General features: G+C 41.4%; 1 protein-coding gene across 1 annotated transcript in view; it reads right to left on the bottom strand.

Annotated features, from left to right (window-relative positions):
* TENM1 (teneurin transmembrane protein 1) overlaps positions 1-21,471 on the bottom strand; it is a 441,834-nt gene that overhangs the window by 71,155 nt on the left and 349,208 nt on the right. Inside the window, exons 22-25 of the mRNA XM_075259290.1 lie at positions 20,919-21,168; positions 16,139-16,159; positions 12,826-13,058; positions 2,691-2,845 (exon numbers count right to left, since the gene is read on the bottom strand). Coding sequence (XP_075115391.1) covers positions 2,691-2,845; positions 12,826-13,058; positions 16,139-16,159; positions 20,919-21,168 — 659 coding nt within the window. The remainder of the gene's footprint in view (positions 1-2,690; positions 2,846-12,825; positions 13,059-16,138; positions 16,160-20,918; positions 21,169-21,471) is intronic.

Raw genomic sequence — 21,471 nt, forward strand, 5'->3', positions numbered from 1 at the left:
TTGAGCATGATGGGAGTTGTAGTTTCACAGCAGCTGGAGAGCCGAAGGTTCCCTACCCCTGCTATAGACGCTCCACTGCGAGGGATCATGGGAAGAATATGCAAATCTGTCTTCCATGATGTAAATAGGAAGCCAGTGCCTCAGTCATGCAGCCCAATAGGGGTTTTCCTATTTACATCATGGAAGACAGATTTGCATATTCTTCCTAAGACAATGAACACATTCTGCTGTCACTGTAAAGTGAATTAGATTTTAGTTACTCTTATTCACACATTGCATGAAAAAAATGCAGAATTTTCAAAAAACAAACCAAAACGTGTTTTTGAAAAATGTAATGTTTCCGTAGACTTCTATGGGGTTTTCCTGAATGTAGCCTTATCCTAAGGGTTGAAAATCTGTGCCCATGTAGAGGCACATCCATGAATGTCTCTCTCCCATGTAGGGCTGTAGAAAGCGACTTCTATTATAATGTTGTTATCGTGTCTAATGTTGTTCTACTAAGAAAGCGCAAGAATTGTCTTTTGCGCAGCTAATGGCTTTTTTCAGAAATGTAAAGCGATCCATTAACCTTACAGTAGGCGACTGCCATGAAAACATGATAGGAATCTTGATTTCCTTTGAAAGCGTGAGCCTTTACACGAGCGCTTCTCCCATCCACGGCGTTAACATTAGAAAATGTTAAGAAAAATGATGCATTGGAGCAGATTTTTTCATCATGAAGAATCTTGCTGTTGTCCATGTTTTATTCCCCGGCATCCACTTCACTTCTTACGGCTGGGATCCTGTAGAAGGGTTTTGATGCTTTGGCTGCTTTCATAGTTCAGCACAAACATAAGGACCATTTCTCCGGATGAAAGGTAAATCAACAGCACAAAGCCTTCAGAAGCCGGCGACACATATACGCCATATGTAGCAATATCTCTTTGATATTTATAGCTTTGTGAAGCTAAAGCACAGTTTACAAAGCCATTGTGGATTGTGTCGCTTTGTGTGATAGCATAGGATGTCTCGCCATAAGGGGGGGATTGAATTGATATAGTCTCAATTAATGGAACATAAGAAAACCAGGGAGTCTATAGGAATAGCAAAGGTCAGAACGAGGGGACCCCTTAAAAAAACAAAAAGGCAGGACTATATACGGACTTACTGCTATTTCTCACAATAGAGTTAATGATCTCCCGTGTCTCATAAATCTCCTGTCATATTGCAGGGAGGAAGGATTTATGAGACTTAAACTAGCAGATATTAGAGTGTTGGAGCCATCTGCAAAACTTCTCCCTCCATAGGCCCCATAGACGTTTCCCACCCTGCCTCCCCGGTAGGTCCACCATTGCTCTCCAGTTAGCACTCACCTGCCACCACGGGTCTAAGGTCAATAGGATATTGTCATGTATATATGGATGTAACCAATAGAAATCTGAGACTGACCTCAGGTGTAATCTAATGTTCAGGATCAGCACAAGGCTTAGACCCATCCATAGGATTGGTCACATGTCGCTAGCTGCTCTAGTTCCATCTGGAATATACTTCAATAACTCACTTATTGTTTTCCTATGTTTTTACATCCACAACTGAAATTTTGGGTCTGTATGAAAAGCAACTTGTATATCCCAGATCCACAACAAACTCTGTCTCGGCTGAAAATCTCTACTGTGCCGAACACATCCTAAGGAAACACATAGACCTCAGCTTAGGTCGGCCCATTGTATTATGCATGGATACTTTTATCTGTCGGGTCGAGGGAGGTCGTGACCCCTTAGTTAAGCATCACCCGGACGTCCCCAATTTCAAAGAAGAGGAGTGCAGAGAGCAAATGCACCAAATGTCACAAGTTGTAATGGAAGACGGTCGTGCAACAATATTTCCAATCTTTATCACACATTTCATTTATGATAAGTTCCTCCCATTGTTTTACCGGGGTTTCAAGCCATATAATTCTATAAATTCGCACTATATGGGGACCCCATTTTGATACTAGCCGTGGTAGCCCTGTTATACAAGTCCAGTCCTAGTAATGTGACCAGCGCCTACGTTTGACGTCAACGTTAAATAACCAATCGCAGAAGGTGCGTGTCATCAGCCATCTGGGTGCACTCATCATGGTGGAAGGCACGATGGATCAGCACCAGTATGCATCTATCCTTGGGGACCAAGTTCACCCCTACATGCGAATTGTTTTTCCTCAGGATGATGGCATCTACCAGCAGGAAAATGTGATGTGTCATAAAGCTCACAGTGTACGTGCGTGGTGCGAGGAGCACCAGGATGAGTTTACCGTACTCCCGTGGTCGGCAAATTCCCCGGACTAGAACCCAATCGAGAATCTGTGGGACCACGTTGATCGGGTTGTTTGCGCCATGGATGCTCAACCGTGTCACCTAGTGCAGCTGGCCACGGCACTGGAGTCGTCTCAACATCCCTGTGACATCATCACAACATCCCAGTGACATCATCACAACATCCCAGTGACATCATCACAACATCCCCTCTCTTCCAGCAGGTCTCGCAGTGGTCCGCTCTGCCAAAGGGGGTTATTCTGGCTTCTGACAGGTGGTCACATCAATGTCACTGGACTGTGTACAACAAACCGTAACCCCTACACAAAGCTCTGAGTTTACTGCAGTTTACAGTGGTGAAATGAATGCTAGATGTCAGAATACACATACAGTATATAGCGACACGTCTCTTACCCGACTGATGTCCATTCCTGAGTCACAGCTTAGGGGCTGTGTTGAGGTTAACCCGTTGAGACCTATGACTGTGGAAATGATGCCTTTGTCATCTATTTTCCGAATCATGGTGCCATCGACAAAGTAAATGAAGCCATGAGCATCTACAGTAATACCTGCAGGAGAGAATAAGAATTAACCAAGACAATCACAACCAAAATAACAAGGGAAATTATGAAGAAGACTTCAGCCGGTTAAGTAGGGAGTGGGGGCAGAATGTGAATTATGTATTATAATATAGTATAATATTATACGTGAAATATGGGAAGGGTAGGAAGTATTTTTATGAAGAATTGTATATGAATTCTGCACGGTCCAGTCTATCCATTACTAGTAGACAGTATAGCATTAGGCCTCCAATGGAGATTGCCATGAGATTACTTTCCAATGGAATCTAAGAGAAAAAAGTCTGTATAGAAGAGGATATAGAAGTCCAATATGGGCCACTAAAGAGCTATGGCTTAGTGCAATGGAGATGTTATCAAGTTATATTACAGTCTACTCTGCATGAGCCTTTACACTAGGGTTGAGCGATCGGGAAAGATCGGATACCAATCGGCAATTGAGCAAATTTCACTATCGGCAGAAAAATGATCGAAAATCGGATTTTAAAAACAATCCTGAAATCTCAAGATCGGCTCAACCCCACTTTACACTCAACAAAACTACAACTGCAGTTAGGATTAGAAGAAATAGAATGTTATTAAAGACTGGTATCCATATAGATGTATAGATTAAGTAGAATGTAGTACATAGATCACACGTTGACCCCAAAATCCGTTACACATATGCCACAGCTATTCGCTATTCCATTACGGCCCGGAGATGGGTCTGTTACCTACATAGTGGATGTCAGTCCAGTTATATAAGCAACTTGTTCCTTACCCATGATCATTCAATAGGACTCGAACTATAAACTATCAGGGGGCTCTTATATACCTTGGTGTACAAAATGTCATTGTGCGATGAAATTGGGCTGTATTGGAAAGGCTTACATTGCATCCTCTGATAACATATCACACCATAAGTACTAAAGGGGAATTATTTTTTATATTTTTATCACCAAAGGAATATTGGAAGGCAAGGCTGAGTGATAACTCTTACTTGGTGACTTGGCAAAGTGATGGGCGCAATGACAGGAGATGAATGATCTGGCCTCTTATCCCGGGCATAGGCCTGAACACGTGGGGGCAGAAGACCTATCTCGGGAATGGTGTCACATTGCAAATTAAGCACAATTCTCTAGACACTGGCTATTCCGCTGTAAGATCTGGTCTGAAATCCTATGCACTATCATTCTCATTACTTGTAATTAGGCAATTGTATAATTGTTTGACCTAATGCATTGTTCACTGCTTAAACCACCATGGCAGCTTTAGAAAAGTACAGAATTCTCTCCTGGTACTGCACAACCCCACAATGCGTACACCATATACTCCCGTAGGTACATGACCTGTGTTGGTGATATTCTATGCTCCAGATTAGGTGGATTGTCCTCTTGTTACGAGTCTTTGGGACTCAAAAACTGATCTTCTGTTTTCCAAGACTCGGTGGCCAGTTATCCTATGCTTTCCCTCTTATCAATTCTCCCAGGCTCAATCACATCTGATGTCTATAGGGCACATTATTCCCAGATGACGGAATTCCCATTTGCACCTAACCAGAGCCCAATAGGTAGAGACATGCACCACAATCTGAAATCTACACCATGTAGGAACTAAAGTAGATTACAGCTACAATTAACACCAGATTATTAAAGAAAATTATATTATATACTCAAATTTCATTGATCTTTCTCCCTTACGGCTACAGCATGCCCAATTTTTACAAAAGCTGGAAAAAGGTGCACCAAAACCCCAAAAGTTTCAGAATATATTGTGAGTATGAGGCGGTAGAGATGTAGTCATTCTATAACTCAAGGCGACATACACCACTATGAGGGTACGTTCACACAGAGTTTTTGCAGGTGGATTGTGACGCTGAATCCTCCTTAAAATCTGCCTGCAAAAATGTCTCCCATTAACTTCAATAGGAGCTGCTCGCTTTTTTTTTCCTGCTAACTAGTAGCGGAAAAAGGAAGCGAGAAGATCTATCTTGCCGATGAATCCGCGCATAACTCAGCTGCGGCATCTGTGGCTCGAAATACGCTCCTGTTTAGGCCTCTTCATCCGCGAAGGAATGCCGATACTGTATCAGTAGCCCGTCGCGGCTAGGCGTACGAAATGTTCGCAAGGCGGAAACGGTTTGCGTGACCTTTTCCTCCGTGTGAACATACCCTAATGTTTAGCTGTGTGAATTGGCCCTTACTATAATATGACCAGGCCCTTGTAACAGTCGCCTTTCTTATCAAATTCCCAAGCTAATGGAAGTCTACAAAGTTCTAATAAAAATGTATTCCTTCTGGTAAATTCTTTCCTGTACAGGCGGTTCACGTGGTCGACCGTTGTGACATGCCATTTCTTTTAGGTTAAAAAACGCAAATTTACCAAGTCTAACGAATCTTGTAAAGCTATTTTTACTTGTCATAGAAATGAAACAATAACCTCTAATTAAGTAAACAATGTATTTTTTTGTAATTAGCAAATGTTATGTCAATGGGCGCGATCTCTCCGTGAGTCACCAAGAAAGTTATTTTTTTCATTTACTTTAATTATATCTCTAAGGATTCTCAGAATCTGAGCGAGCCCGGGATTCATTTGCGTAACTAAATGACTGGAGTTCCTGCATTTAAGCAGTAAGTATCAAATTAAGGGGGTTATTAATTGACAAAAGAGGATGTAATGAATTCTCTCATCGACTACGCAATTACACTTCTCTTTCACATATATGTTTAGCTGTCCACATCGATCTGGCTTCTACTAAAATGAGAATATTGGTGTAACTGAAATGAATATAGTTGGTTGGAGAGAAAATGACTGTATGCCATAGGAGAATCTCATATTTTCATATTTTTCATGTAAATTCTACAGCAACTACCTATATATGGCTGTAATATATTTTGTTTTATGAAAGTTCTGCTAAGAGAGATACAATGGCTACTAGACTTCACTTACTCAAATAGGTCCAGTATACTTAGAGGGCCATACAGTAACTACTAGCTATTCAATATAAAGTAACAGCCCACAGTTATTATTGTCCCCCTTGTTTCTACATTGGTACATTAAGCTTACTAGTTAGGTCATTTGGCACATATAGTGCCCCTCTCTGCTCCACGTGGCCGGCTTCTGAGCTCTGTAAGGTCACGGTTTTATTTGATAAACTGGAACTCAGACTTTCAATGTGTTCCTATGAAATACAGAAGGAATATGCAAATATGTCTCCCAAGATGTAAATAGGGAGACAGTGCCTCTGTTATGCTGCCCTCTATAGGAAGCACCCTGAACATCATCCCCGACTTTCCCAGATGCTCGGAAGCAGCTCTATTGGGCGGAGCAAAGCAATATATCTGCTGAATAACGCAATTAGTATGTTTAAAAAGGTTTTATTATCTCTAAAACACAAGGTTATTATGCATGCTGTCATCAGTCACACATAAGAGACATAAAAGTTGTATCAGACAACTACTTTTTAACTCACATGTTAGGTCAACATCTAAGGCTGGCCACACATATTAGATAGCTGTCAACTGAATGTTTTGTTGGCTGCTGGCTGCATTGTACCTCTTGGCCCCATCCAGAGGTTGAGTGTACAAATGTTCACAATAGAGAGAGGGGAGTAAGGCCGGGTTCACATCTCTGCATGGGTCTCTGCTTGGGAATCTTCTTCGGGACCCCCCTGAACAGACACTTAATGCACATTAAAAAGTGGTTACCTTAGACTATAATGGGGTCCGTGTGGTTTCCGGCTTGGTTTCTAAACAAAAAATGCAGAGAGAAAGTGCCGCTTCCAGGACTTTTGTCTCTGCATTTTCCATGTGGAGAGGGGAATGGGATGGCCTGGGCGCAGATGTGAACCGAGCCTCAGACACTGCCAGATATATCTTCCATATGGATTGGCCATGTTAAAATCCAGTTGTCATCATGGAGACCCCTATAGGAGGACATTAGATTAAATCGATGGGCTTAGTCAATATTATTCTAACGTATATGACCAGCTCTATAATACAGCCATACTTGTTGGCACGCTGTCCAGTTGACATCATGGAGACCACTATAGGAGGACATTAGATTAAATCGATGGGCTTAGTCACTATTAATCTAACGTATATGACCAGCTCTATATTGCAGCCATACTTGCTGGCACCCTGTCCAGTTGACATCATGGAGACCACTATAGGGGGAGGACATTAGATTAAATCGATGGTCTAAGTCAATGGCCAGTTCTACAATGCGGCCATGCTCGCCAACACGCTGTCCAGTCGGCTCTTTTCAACATTTTCAAGATTGCTCTGTGTGACGTTTCTATGCACAGTTCCTGCCAAGGATTTTTCTCCGGTCTTCGAGGCACAGGTAGAAATTGAAACTCTCCTGAACAGAAATCTAAATTGAAAATCTTTCCATTGTGGTCTACTCTCAGTCTTCAGGGAGATGCATTTTCAAAGATTACAAATAAAATAAAGAATTGTGGAAACACCCAATTACTAAGAATGCCATTTATTACATCTTATCTGGACCATCCAATAATTCGATCTGCCTCCATGGTTGAAAGTCGGAAGACGGATTTGTTAACCTCTTCAGCTGTCGTATGAGACAATACACACGAGTCTGTTAACACACACACACACCTCAGTGGTAGATTTCCATACGTTATTGTTTCCTAAGTGTGATACAAGGTGCATTGTGTTAAAGGGACTTTATTGTCACTCTGCCGAGCTTCATTGCTACAGTTGGTATCTGCATTCATTCTCCTCAAGGGTTTACATCTGCCTTCCGCCACCTGTTCAACATTTAAATGATAATGTTTAAGAAGCGAATGTGATGAGACAGCAGTTTCCTTCAGCCACCGGGCTCCTTTTAATCACAAGCAAAGTCTTGCAATACTATTTTTTTTAAAAAAATTTATTTATTTCCTGAATTAGAAGATGGAGGGGAATTAAATTTGAAGAAAAAAAATCAATGGTACCTTGGAGCCAGATTGTGGATCCTAATTAGAATCCTAAATATGAGTGTAAAAGGATAAAAGGGGTTAAGAACAAGCTCTGCGTATCTAAGTAATAATCAAATATCCCACTGCGCAAAATTGAGTAGCCCATGGTGCAGCATTACGCACTTCCAATTACTGCCTGTTGTCTGTCACACCCAGAATGCAAAATAAAGTTCAAAGTCAAAGTGAATCAAGTTAATTGATGCAAAGTTCTGGATGACTTGTAAAACTCAGCATAGCTCAGAAACTTCTCAAAACTGTGTACGAGACGGCTGTTTGAGGAATTTTAGGATTGTTTGACACATGGACTATGGAATTAATTTTACTTTATATGTAAGTATTATATCAATTTCCAAATGGGGCAGATTTATCAAGCCCCGATGTTAGAAAAGTGGCATAAAAATTGTCTCAAAAGACTTCTTAAACTCACCAAGGGAGTTGTTAGGGAATTGCCAGTTAAGCAATTCTCTAGGAACTGCTGCAGGATCCTGGGGGGAGGGGGAAGGGGAATGACAGAGACAGTGAGTCCTAATGCTAGTCCCACCCCCAGAACCTACCTACTTGCCTTAACTCCCATAGACGGTAGAGGACAACTGGGTGACAGTCCCTTCTTATAATATGAGTGGAACACAAAATGCAGACAAAACAGGTATGGATAATCAAGAGGTCAGAACCAATAGGGCAGAGAAGTACAGAATCAGTACCAGAAGAATAGTCAAAGGGAAAAGCCAAGGTCAGAAATAGATAACCAGCAAACAGAATATAGCTAGCACGCTCAGAGAAGCAATAGCAAGCATTCAAGAGAGGGCTAGAAAACTTTATAAAGGGAATCAGGAATCAGAGCCAGGCTTGATTGGCAAGGAAAGATGTCAATCAAATAGCTACTAAAGTTAACTCTTTAGGAACCAGAAGAACTAATAGCACCGGCTGGACTGACACACTGCAACGAATACTCAGCTGTGCTAAAACAACAGGAGCAGAAGATTACAAATGGCCAACTCTGTGCCATAGCATGCAACCGGAGGATGGTCAATGAACAAAGATGTTACAAGGGCATTTTGAGGTCTTATTGTGGAACTTTCCATTGATTCCCCCCTGGATTTATCATCAAATATGCCATTTTTTGTTGTTGCAAATGCTGAATAAAATCTACACCAAGGACGAACTGGTCCAGATTTCCATATAGGTGCACAGACTACCAGAGGAAGGGCCTAATATAAACTAGGTGCATGGGCTGATCTTGATGAGTTTACTGTATTCCCTTGGCCAGCAAATTCCCCGGACTAGAACCCAATCGAGAATCTCTGGGACCACCTCGATCGGGTTGCTCACGCCATGGAGGCTCAACCGCGTAACCTAGCGCAGCTGGCCACGGCACTGGAGTCGGGTCAACATCCCAGTGACATCATCCCCTCTCTTCCTGCAGGTCTCGCCGCAGTCCGCTCTGCCAAAGGTGGTTATTCTGGATTGTGATGGTGGTGACATTAATGGAAATGGCCTGTGTATTATGCTGTAAAATCACTGCCAATAATCTTGAAGAGTCTTCTACTGCACAGAGACTTACATAGAAATATTTTTGGTTCCCAAATATAATTTTAAATAAAGAACACAATCTTTTTACAAGTTGAAGCGTTTCTCACAACCTCCACCTGGTATTGTTTCCTTATGTAATATTTTGTCATATACATGGCTAATTGAAATCGTCTATTCTGTAGAATGATGCATTGCACAACTTACGGCTCCCTGGAGCTAAATCTAAAAAAACGACCTCCAGCTTAGGTTGTGTTTTCAGGGCACCAGGTAACTAGGGAAATTGTTTAGAGCTAATTAGGACTTTGATAATTGAGCGCCTTGTTGTAAAAATCTCATGAAATTGGTCTTGGAATTGAACTCAGGGGCACAGCTATGATTCCCAGAAATGTTGTTATCATATGCTTGGCTCCCTCTGGAGCAATTGCTGCTCCAAAAACAAAACATCGCTCACGAAAATGCTCATTGATTCCATATTCTGCCGAAAGTGGAAGTGCTAAGCGCTGAACCTGCTCAAGTGCTTTCCCATCTGCTACTTGTGTGAAAATAATAGGGGTATTTGGAATGTGTTTTAGGATCAGGACATGTATTGTGTAGGGTTGAGCCGATCTTGAGATTTCAGGATCGTTTTTAAAATCTGATTTCCGATCATTTTCCATCCAAACCCGATCCCAATCCTAATGTAAGTCAATGGGATTTTAAAAACGATCCTGTTCACTACACAGCATGGAATCCAAAAATTGAATGCTTCAATTTTTGGACTCCACGCTGTGTAGTGATAAAAAATCCCCCGGCTTCTTAAGTCCCCCCTGCTGTCCACTTACCTGCACAGAATCACTGTCCCTGCCGCTCCACGCTGCTCTTGCTCCTCTTCTTTCTACTTTGCATGTCTGCAGAGCACCGTATATGCTCTCGCCTCCCAGGCTAGTGTTACTGATACTGGGAGTAGGTGGGGCTTGTTGTGGCACGCATGGCGGCACGCAAGGCGCTCTGCAGACATGCTCAGTAGAAAGAAGAGGAGCGAAAGCAGCGTGGAGCAGCAGGGGCAGCGCTTCTGTGCTGGTAAGTTGAGCAAACGGGATCGGAATTCCATTCCAGATCTTTATTTTATTTTTATTTTTTTTAGGTGGGATCGGAACCCAATCACGATCATGAAATTTTAGTATTGTGTTATAGTGAGGTCTCAAATTTATTTCAAGCACAGGGAATGCTACATAGAGGACTGCAGACATTTTGAAAGGAAGAATCACTTAATCCTTAGACCAAATCAAAAGTGATCTGGAAATTTGATCACTTGGACAAATCTACTAATTCAGGGATGGGATTAAGGATTCCTACACACGACTCTGTACAGTCTGCGGGTCAGTAAAAATGGCCCATGGATTTGTATGATCCGTGGGGATCGACTGGTACCCAGGACAGGGGATGTTGCCTCAGCTCGCTCCATGGCAGATGTGGCCCTGCACACCATGCACAGTTGTCTAGAGATGCTAAAGAGGTTTCACTACCGTAATGCCAATGTTTAGGGGCTAGGAGGTAATATCAGGCTGCGTGTACATGATCTGCTGTGATTAAGTTCTGCAATGTATAGGACAGACTTCTAACACTATATCACCAATACAAATTCTTAGCAATACCCAACCAAGTTAATGACAAGGATATTAAACTAACTTTTTGGATCTGCTCCGTCTACCCTCAATGCCAATTTTTGAAGGTATTCATTTCGTTCCTGGCACTGCACTTTATTAAATACATCACATGGAGAGTTATTCATCCCACAACTTCAATTTACATTTTGTTGAATGATTTTCGAGTACTAAATAAATATTAATTATCTTGTCTTTGATTGTGACTTATTGACGAACATATTTCTCATGTCTGCACGACCAGGGAATAGTTAATTATGCTCAGAAGTTTATACAAGTCTAATTAAAATGTGATTTTTGCGTAATTGCCTGTCTTAGATTGATTCGCAAAGTGCTACAATATTTAGCTAGATATTAAGGACAAACATCGGGGCAAGTATGGGAGCTCATATGGCCTTAAAATCTGATATCATTAAGTCTAAATTTTTTTCATGAAAATCCCCCCTATAATTATAAAAACAAATTCGAAAAATCGATCCAAAATGTAATTAACCCTTTACCGATATCCGCTGGGTCTTTGACGCAGAGTGGCTGCCATAGCCAGTGGGTCTTTGCTGTGAAGTTCACTCTGATCGTGGGCTTTGCTTTATGTTATGTCCCTCCAAAGCGCCCTAAGGGAGCCCGCATTACTCTGTGGGAACGGAGCCTAAGACTCCTGGAGCTGATCCCCCCCCTGGCCTTGTACCTTTCCAGTTCTAGGATGGCTCCCACCCTGTGAGATCACAGGACCCGTCATGTTCCAATGCTAGTCAAGAGCCTCCCAGGCCTGTCCCAGGGATATAACTATTGAGGCTGCTCTATAAATAGCCTCAATAGCTGTGTAGTCAATCTCCCATAGACTGCAGTACATAATGCAGGTTCAAGGGGGCTAATAGTAAAATAGTAAAAAAAAAGGGGTTTAAAAAAAAAAAAAAAAAAAGGGATTTTCAAATCACCCCCCCTTTCCTTATATATGAAATGAATAAACAAAAACAAACATGAATTATAAATCCGCATGTCCAAAAAAAGCTGGTGCACAAACATATGGTTAACTTCGTAGTGGGAAAAAAATCAAGAGCCAAACCACCATTTTTTGCGCATTTTTACTGCTGTAAAGATTTTCCAAAGAAAGTGATCAAAACATCGGAAATTCCCCCAAATGGTGTAAATAAAAAAGTATATCTAGCCCCACAACAAATGCCTTATGCAGGTTTGCACATGGAGATATAAAAGAGGTGCAGGTGTTGTGTTAGAACATGGCATTTTTTTTCCAGATTCATTGTACATTTTACAGAATATTAAAATGTACCATTTCGAATTACAATTTGTCTGATGTCCATCAGTGCGAGCCTCAGGGCTGGCCAGTTGGAAACGTCACCTCATTGTTTTCTAGTGATCGCTCTCAATAGCGCCCGAGCTCGCCGGCATTGACTTGCTGTAAATGTAATGGTTACCAGTGTGGCACAACCGATGGAGATCTACAATCTATGACAGGGTTATTGTATCTTGTTCATCTTCTTCACACAGACAAATTACTGTTGATCACTCTGAAAACTGGGACTCACGACAAGAGTGTGCGAGTATAAAACACTTTATTAGGGGACATTGTTATTTTGAGTAGAAGTCGTCTCCAAATTCAGAACCACTTCAATCACTTAGGGACATTGTGAAAACCGGAATGGGTGCCAAGAATTGGCCGTCCTCGTCCCTGACATACTATAAGGGAAGAAAGTCTCTTTGGATCTGAGAATAAACCTAAGTTTATAGCCAGGGATGAGAGAACTGATTGACCATATTATGTTTGTATAATGGAGCATTAATAGAAAGAAGCTAGTATGGATTTGCTGATTTCGGCTCACCTCTCGGACTGTTGAGTGAAGCTTCATTTGCTTTTTCCCCATCTCCACAATGGCTTTGGTCGAATGGGAGACATTGATCACCTGTCCCAGCCACCACTTCAAAGTTCTTTGAGAGCTCCTTCACATCCGATAGAGATTTCACTCTGTAGACTTTTCTGGTATTGGTATCCGACAAGTACAGAGATTCGGAGGAGGGATCCACAGCCAGGTAATATTTATGAGCTGGGCTAGTACTGGAAGAGTAAAAATAGTGGATTAAGTTATATCATGGATGGATGGATGGATGGATGGATGGATAGATAGATAGGAAATAGATAGATATAGAGAGATACTTGTTGATAATTCAGCCCCATATACTATACCTTTTAGAATTATATTGTACTTTCTTTGTGACGCCAGATATATCACACGGAGGAAGTTGGCGCTGATTCTGGCACAATAACTCGCGGCAGAATCAGCGCTGAAAAAAACTTCCATTGACTTCAATGGGTTCCGTTTTCCGCGTGTAACCCATTGAAATGAATGGGAGTCTTTTTTTCAGCACTGATTCTGCCGCGTGTAATGTGCCAGAATCAGTGCAGAGTCACTTCCTCCGTGTGTATGCCCCCTAAGGTAGTCACTGCCAAATTTCAGATCATAGCTGGGGACTTTGTTATGACTCTATTATCAAAGAATCCTAAGGTAGGGATTGCTCAGAACAATCTTATCCATTCTCAGTTTATATCATAGAAGGGACTTACACTACATAGACTTACAGATGTGCCTCTCTTTAACTTCTCTCTCGGCTTGTCCAGATGTGTGTGAGACAAGATAATGAACTTTCTGTAACAGTATCGCTTTACGATATTGCGTCACAAAATGATATGCTACATATGTCCACATGTGAGTTAGTGTTGTCAATTTCAGCCTTACAAAGGCCATTTTTTTCATGTCACCCTATTGTATAGAATTGGTTTCATGAGATGTTATGCATAAGGAAAGGTGGACTGGAAACTTCTGTATTTGTAACCAAGCCGGTTTCATCAAAACTTTGGAAATGACTCCCATTTGATCAAGGTATTCAAATCAAATACTATATTAGGAAGGTAAACTATTCGATCCTGACTAATGTCTATAAAATGTCTTGATAGAGGAATCGAAGACTGAAGTTTCAGATTTAGGTTGTAAGTAGAGAACCCTGATTGTTGTTGCCATGGAGATTGCTTGCTTACAATCAGGGCGCCTGCTTTGCTAGCAAACATTTTAATCTTCGTTCGCCTTGAAAAAGTTCCAGGTGCTTATTAGCTGTAGGTGTATATAGTCATTGCTTTACCCTTGGGATTACATTTCTAGTCTTAATGTGCATTTGTAGTCTGGCATTATGTATAATAACACTTTAGCAAGTGGAACATGCTGGAAAAAAGGCCACAAGTCCAAGAAAGTATTAACTGCAGCTACTAGCCTAGAGATGGAAAAGAAACTTCAGGGAAGAACTTTTTAGTCAAATGGGTAATGCTCAAAAATTATTTCAAGTTTTAAAGTTATTAAAGTTATCATTGCCAAAAATATTGCAAAATGTATTATGAGGCCACTATGAGGCCAAGACGCTTCTGATTGGGGGATTCAATGATTGGACCTGAACAGAATTGAACAGAATCTCAATTGAAGTCAATAGGTAAGGGACGTCATTCGAGTGTCATTGAGTGCATTCTAGTATGAAATCGATCCCCCGATTAATCATGTAATATTTAATGGGGAGGGCCGCAGTGACTATTAAACCACTGGATTGCCAAAACTCTACAATAAATCCAAAGATCAGAGGTTAGGGTCCCAAAAGGTATGCCAAAATACAGTGACCCACATGTAATAAGTCTGACGTTGCCTAACAAAAAAGAGATGCTGGGGGAATTTATTAAGGACAATATATTGTATGCTGGTCTTTATGTCTCCTATGTCAGCAGAGGGTTCATCTGATTCATGGCAAGGTGCAGGGCACCCCCCAAATAAATGTAGGATGCACCAAGCAAATGGATGAGTACAGGAGCAGCTATCAATTCGGACATGCATTGAATATTTGGAGGCAGCAGAGACCTTCAACATCCCAGTGGGTATGAAGTAAATACAGGAACCAAAACGACCAAATAGGTACTCCACCAATATGGGGTGGGGACTGCAAATAAGGCACCGCGCTTGTTCGACTTTGGACTTTTTATTGAAAATACACCATCAACACGATGCTACGACAGTATTTTGGAATAATACAAGGTGCAGGTCACATCCTTGTACCTTAGAAGAAAATTCTAATGAAGTTCTACAGATAATGACCCTGACCATGCCCCTCCCAGGTCCCACTGAGAAAAGTGTTGTGGATAGGGTTGAGCCGATCTTGAGATTTCAGGATCGATTTTAAAATCTGATTTCCGATCATTTTCCAGCTGATCACGATCGTGAAATTTGCTCGATCATGATCAGGATCCGATCTTTCCTGATACCGATCACTCAACACTAGTCAATGCTTCTCTATGGGAAAAGTCACTTTTAGGGTTGATCCGACCTTGAGATTTCAAAATCCGATTTCTGATCATTTTACACCTGATCCCGATCGTGAAATTTGCTTGATCGCCGATCGGGATCCGATCTCTCTCGATCCCTCAACCCTAGTTGTGGAGAAATCGCGGCACTCCAGGTTCAATCGGTTAGTCTAAGGTGCTCATGGAAAGGTTTCACCCCATTGATATGGAATCCAGGCACTCAATTCAGAGATTATTATAATGAATTAGTCAGTAAAGCAAATAGATCGTACAAAAATCTCATATGTTAACGTTTTTGGTCCTTAGAGGAACTTCACCAGACCGGATTGCCATTGAAATAGGAGATACAGAAGAATGGAACAAATGGAGGAACGTGGTACCCTCCTTTGCTCAAATTTGTGGACCTGACCCCAAGTATATAAAGAAGTAAATGATGCTACTCGTAACAAATTCTAATACATAGTAAATGTGTCTATAGAGCGCTATAAGCTAGACCTATGCCAAAAGGTTGTCTACGGTAGACTGCGGTAGAGCCAGAACCAAGTCTTACAGTAGTCTTGTTGGTGGACACGTCCTATAAATGATGGATTGATAGAAACAAACATGATGGCTTAATCTCATACATCGAGCCAGACAATAAAGTGGAATTAGATGAAATCCCTTTGCGCCTTGACTACTGCTCATGTACACATTCATTCTATTTCGGACCAGATTAGTAATAAATTGCATCCGTTGGAAGTTTTTTTTTGCTTTTCTTATTGTAAATCAATAGTTACAAATGACTGCGCTGGTGATTCACTTACCTGTGTCTTGTGTCTCTGTTTCTGATATAATAAATCAGGTCCACAGTAATACAAGGAAAAAAGAGAAAGTAGAAATAATATTAGTTTACTGCATAAAAAAGCCACAACACATAGAAAATCCTTGAAAACTAGAAGTGGGGTAATGCTGTAGGACAGACATGCCTATACTAATGACTAGAGGCAGCAATGACTAATACTGTAGTCAAACACATGAGAAGGTTGCCCAATGTGACCAGAATAACCAATGGAATGAATGAATGGATTGGTTTCAGCATAAATACTTCCAAAATCTGGATTTTTCTTAAAATTCAGCCAAGAGAGTCATTGGGTCTTGTTTTTCTTTTACTGGTTGAATAGTTAGTTTTGGTTTATTTAGGTTTGCTAAGTACATGAAGATATAGACATACGGGTAGGAAATGTGAATGAGCTCTGCCACATCTTGTATTTGATTTTTTAGAGATTTAGATTGATTATATTTCTGGTGTTTGGATGTTGGTCCAGATTGGAGTTGGCAAGGAACGAGGAAAACTGGCTTCTATCCCGAGGTTTTTTTTGCCTTCCTCTGGATCCACATTGCAGGATAACAGACTTCACTGGAGGGACTTCAGTCTTTTCTTAGCCTTACAATGTTACTAAGAGGTTTGTCTCAGGCTTCTTACATTGCCTAGAGCAGCCTGTAATACAGATGAATGCCAGACAAGTCTGGGAGCCTTCAATAGGTTTTAGCGGATTACTAGCGGCGGATCTCATTCCAGGGGCAAACGATCCAAGGCAAAATAGCTGTGTCCATGTGTCGCCACAAAAATGGCTTCAAGGTCATGTATGACCAAGGTGTTTTGGAAGTGAATGGCCTCAATCAGTGCAGAAACTGATTGTGGGAATTATTGCCAGGTCTCCACTGTATAAAGGGTTAAGCTCATTGGGAAAATACCTTAAGGCTGAGGCCCCATGTTGCGGAAACGCAGCTTTTTTTGTTGCAGATTTTGTAGTGTTTTTTGCGCCAAAGCCAGGAGTGGATTGAGCAGAAGATAGAAGTATTATGCCCTGTTCACACAGGGCATGGAATGCATATTTTGGTCCTGATCTTCCCGCTCTGGAGTAGGTCCAAATCAATGGGCCTCATCCGGAGGGTGCTGCCGCGAGGTGGACACCACGGCTGAATCAGCCGCGGAATCCGCCTGAACAAAGGGCAGTTCGCTTCTTTTTTTTTTGCTAACGGTCTGCATAGACCTCTATTGTGAGGGGGCAGATTTTGAGGTTGATTCCACGCCAAAATCTGTCCCATGTGAACGAGCCCTAAGAACTCCCTCTATACTTCTCATTCCTTTTACAGCCATTCTTGGCGTTGGCTCAAAAAAAAAAAAAAAATGCAACAAAATCTGCAACTAAAAAAGTTGCATTTCCACAACGTGGGGCCTCAGTCTAAAAGTGGAAACTCAATTTAAGCTGAGGCTGTAGATTAGGAAAAAGTTGATTGTTTTTTTGTTGATTTTATTGCTTTTCTTTCTGAGCAAATTTCTAGTGAGCAGAAACATGTAAGTATGACTCCCCCACGTCCCTTGTTTTTGTAGTCTCATACTGAGAAATATTCCAGAGTGCTCACTAATAAGACACAATTCCGTGGAGTTTTCAATAGTGTTTCATTAACACCACTAATACAAAGGCAATATGTTGACAGAGCCCTGATTACTTTCTACTCTGCTGTGTACAGTGCTACAAATGCTAATTTTACTTATTTTGACACTTAGCCCCAGGATATACTTTCTAGATTTAACATCTTGTTTTGAAGGTGCTCTGCAAATCATTTTAAATTAGTGTTACAAGAACCATAACAGTGTCTCATCATTAACAAATAATTGCATTGCTTAGTACAAGTTCACATTCATTTACTTATTTATACAAAAACAATCTCAAGGCTGCATGAAATGTAATCTCATGTCGCTGTTTGTTCTGCTTGAGAAAGTACAGTGTATCCACGTGAGTATTTATGAAAGTTCTTCATCACCAGAGGCAGAAATCTGATTGAGTTGGGTAATGTTGAGCACATAAAATTAGGTACTGTAAAAATGCTAATATCGTAAATGAACCATTCAAGCGTTAATGGAAAAATTGGAAATATTGTGTTTCATGCCACAATTGCTTTGAATGCTCTGGTTGAAGTGCTATGGTCGATAAGTTATTAGGAAATTACTGTACAGTCTCTACTTTTATTTCTTACATACAGAAATGTCTCTGTATTGATAGCATTTAGCATGAATCATCCATTTAAGGACATCATAGAGGAGAGAAGCTGAGCTGTGTGATATATAGGGGTATAGGATAGAGGAGAGAAGCTGAGCTGTGTGATATATAGGGGTATAGGATAGAGGAGAGAAGCTGAGCTGTGTGATATATAGGGGTATAGGATAGAAGAGAAGCTGAGCTGTGTGATATATAGGGGTATAGGATAGAGGAGAGAAGCTGAGCTCTGTGATATATAGGGGTATATAGTATAGGAGAGAAGCTGAGCTGTGTGATATATAGGGGTATATGATAGAGGAGAGAAGCTGAGCTGTGTGATATATAGGGGTATAGGATAGAGGAGAGAAGCTGAGCTGTGTGATATATAGGGGTATATGATAGAGGAGAGAAGCTGAGCTGTGTGATATATAGGGGTATATGATAGAGGAGAGGAGCTGAGCTGTGTGATATATAGGGGTATAGGATAGAGGAGAGAAGCTGAGCTGTGTGATATATAGGGGTATATGATAGAGGAGAGGAGCTGAGCTGTGTGATATATAGGGGTATAGGAAAGAGGAGAGAAGCTGAGCTGTGTGATATATAGGAGTATATGATAGAGGAGAGAAGCTGAGCTGTGTGATATATAGGGGTATATTATAGAGGAGAGAAGCTGAGCTGTGTGATATATAGGGGTATATAGTATAGGAGAGAAGCTGAGCTGTGTGATATATAGGGGTATAGGATAGAGGAGAGAAGCTGAGCTGTGTGATATATAGGGGTATAGGATAGAGGAGAGAAGCTGAGCTGTGTGATATATAGGGGGTATAGGATAGAGGAGAGAAGCTGAGCTGTGTGATATATAGAGGTATAGGATAGAGGAGAGAAGCTGAGCTGTGTGATATATAGGGGTATAGGATAGAAGAGAGAAGCTGAGCTGTGTGATATATAGGGTCATATGATAGAGGAGAGAAGCTGAGCTGTGTGATATATAGGGTTATAGGATAGAGGAGAGAAGCTGAGCTCTGTGATATATAGGTGTATAGGATAGAGGAGAGAAGCTGAGCTGTGTGATATATAGGGTCATATGATAGAGGAGAGGAGCTGAGCTGTGTGATATATAGAGTTATATGATAGAGGAGAGAAGCTGAGCTGTGTGATATATAGAGTTATATGATAGAGGAGAGAAGCTGAGCTGTGTGATATATAGAGTTATATGATAGAGGAGAGAAGCTGAGCTGTGTGATATATAGGGTTATAGGATAGAGGAGAGAAGCTGAGCTGTGTGATATATAGGAGTATAGGACAGAGGAGAGAAGCTGAGCTCTGTGATATATAGGGGTATATGATAGAGGAGAGGAGCTGAGCTGTGTGATATATAGGGTTATAGGATAGAGGAGAGAAGCTGAGCTGTGTGATATATAGGGGTATATAAGAGAGGGAGAGAAGCTGAGCTGTGTGATATATATGTCTATACAGCAATTCTGTGTATACTGTAGCTCATCTCCCATTCAAATAAATGGGAGCTGAGCTATAATAGCATGGTTTGTCTACTTAGCAGTGTACAGAGCCACACACTGGATACTGTATATTGAAGATCGCTATATCATGTCCAAACAGTCTCAGGGCTCAGTGTAAGATGAAGCTCTAGAAAATGCAATTGTAACAAGCCCTGCACCAGTGCATCTATCACAGGACCGGGAGAGCTTTCAGTATCTAGAAGCAACCAAAGAAGTCTTCCATTTATAAAATAAACCTACATCGAAAACTAAAAACGTAATAGAAGATGAATAGACAATGTTTCCTGAAAGCAGAAGCCCCTTTAATTTGTTACATTTTAGCGCAGTAACTTGATACATTCATTAGATCATCAAAACATCGACACGATTAGATCACAGAGAGCAGAATGTTCATATTGACGCCTAAAACCAGAAGTTATTGTTATTGATTCCCACAAATGGCTTTATTATCAAAACCTACCATTTGTCCCCACAGCAATGTGAATAAAACAATGGTCTGGCGGTATCGGCCGCGAGCGGTATAATGCGCTAAGTGACTGACAATCACTACTATCATCAATGTTGATATCTGGAATATTTGCCTGACCGCTGTTTATGACCCTGCACTCTATTGTACTTGTTTTTTTTTAGATTTTTTTGACCTCCGCTTATAAAAGAGACTGAAAATATTAGCAGTACAAATAAGGTCTAATGCGACAATCTACGAGCCGAGGAGCCCGATCTAATGCGACAATCTACGAGCCGAGGAGCCCGATCTAATGCGACAATCTACGAGCCGAGGAGCCCGATCTAATGCGACAATCTACGAGCCGAGGAGCCCGATCTAATGCGACAATCTACGAGCCGAGGAGCCCGATCTAATGCGACAATCTACGAGCCGAGGAGCCCGATCTAATGCGACAATCTACGAGCCGAGGAGCCCGATCTAATGCGACAATCTACGAGCCGAGGAGCCCGATCTAATGCGACAATCTACGAGCCGAGGAGCCCGATCTTCACCCATTAGCAGACGGTAATAATACAGGTCTGATCTTTCTTCTTACCGAAGCTCTAAAATGCTGATGACATTTCCAGATGGGTGTATCCGTCTCACAAAGTTGAAATCTCCAATATAGATGCTACCGTCAGGTCCCGTGGCCATAGCAACAGGAGCAAAGAGCTTGTTGTTATGTAGCGGTCCGTTGCAGGTGGAGCACGAGAGGGTTCTCTGCAGACCGTTTCCCATCAGTGTCGAGATCACAGGAGGCTGCTGTGATATGAATAGATTTTCTCCATCTCCCTTGTTCAGTATCCCTAAAAGATATTTGTGCATTAATGTAGGATCGTTCAGTACAGCCAGATGTCAAAGAAACAAAAAAAAAAAATTGCAAACATTTTGTTCACTTAGAATTTTTGCAACTAAGGCTGGGATCACATCTGCACTATACATTTGGAGACTCTGAAAATCAGCGTACAAAAAGGGCTGCAGGTCTGACCTTTGGTTCACATCTGCGTCGGTATTCTGTTTGAGGAGTCTGTATGGGAACCCCCGAGCGGACTACCGAACACATTTGCAAGTGGTGTGCAGTGAAATTACATGGGCTTCATACACTATAA

The sequence above is a fragment of the Leptodactylus fuscus genome, chromosome 11, assembly GCF_031893055.1.
Source record: "Leptodactylus fuscus isolate aLepFus1 chromosome 11, aLepFus1.hap2, whole genome shotgun sequence".
NCBI classification, from domain to species: domain Eukaryota; kingdom Metazoa; phylum Chordata; class Amphibia; order Anura; family Leptodactylidae; genus Leptodactylus; species Leptodactylus fuscus.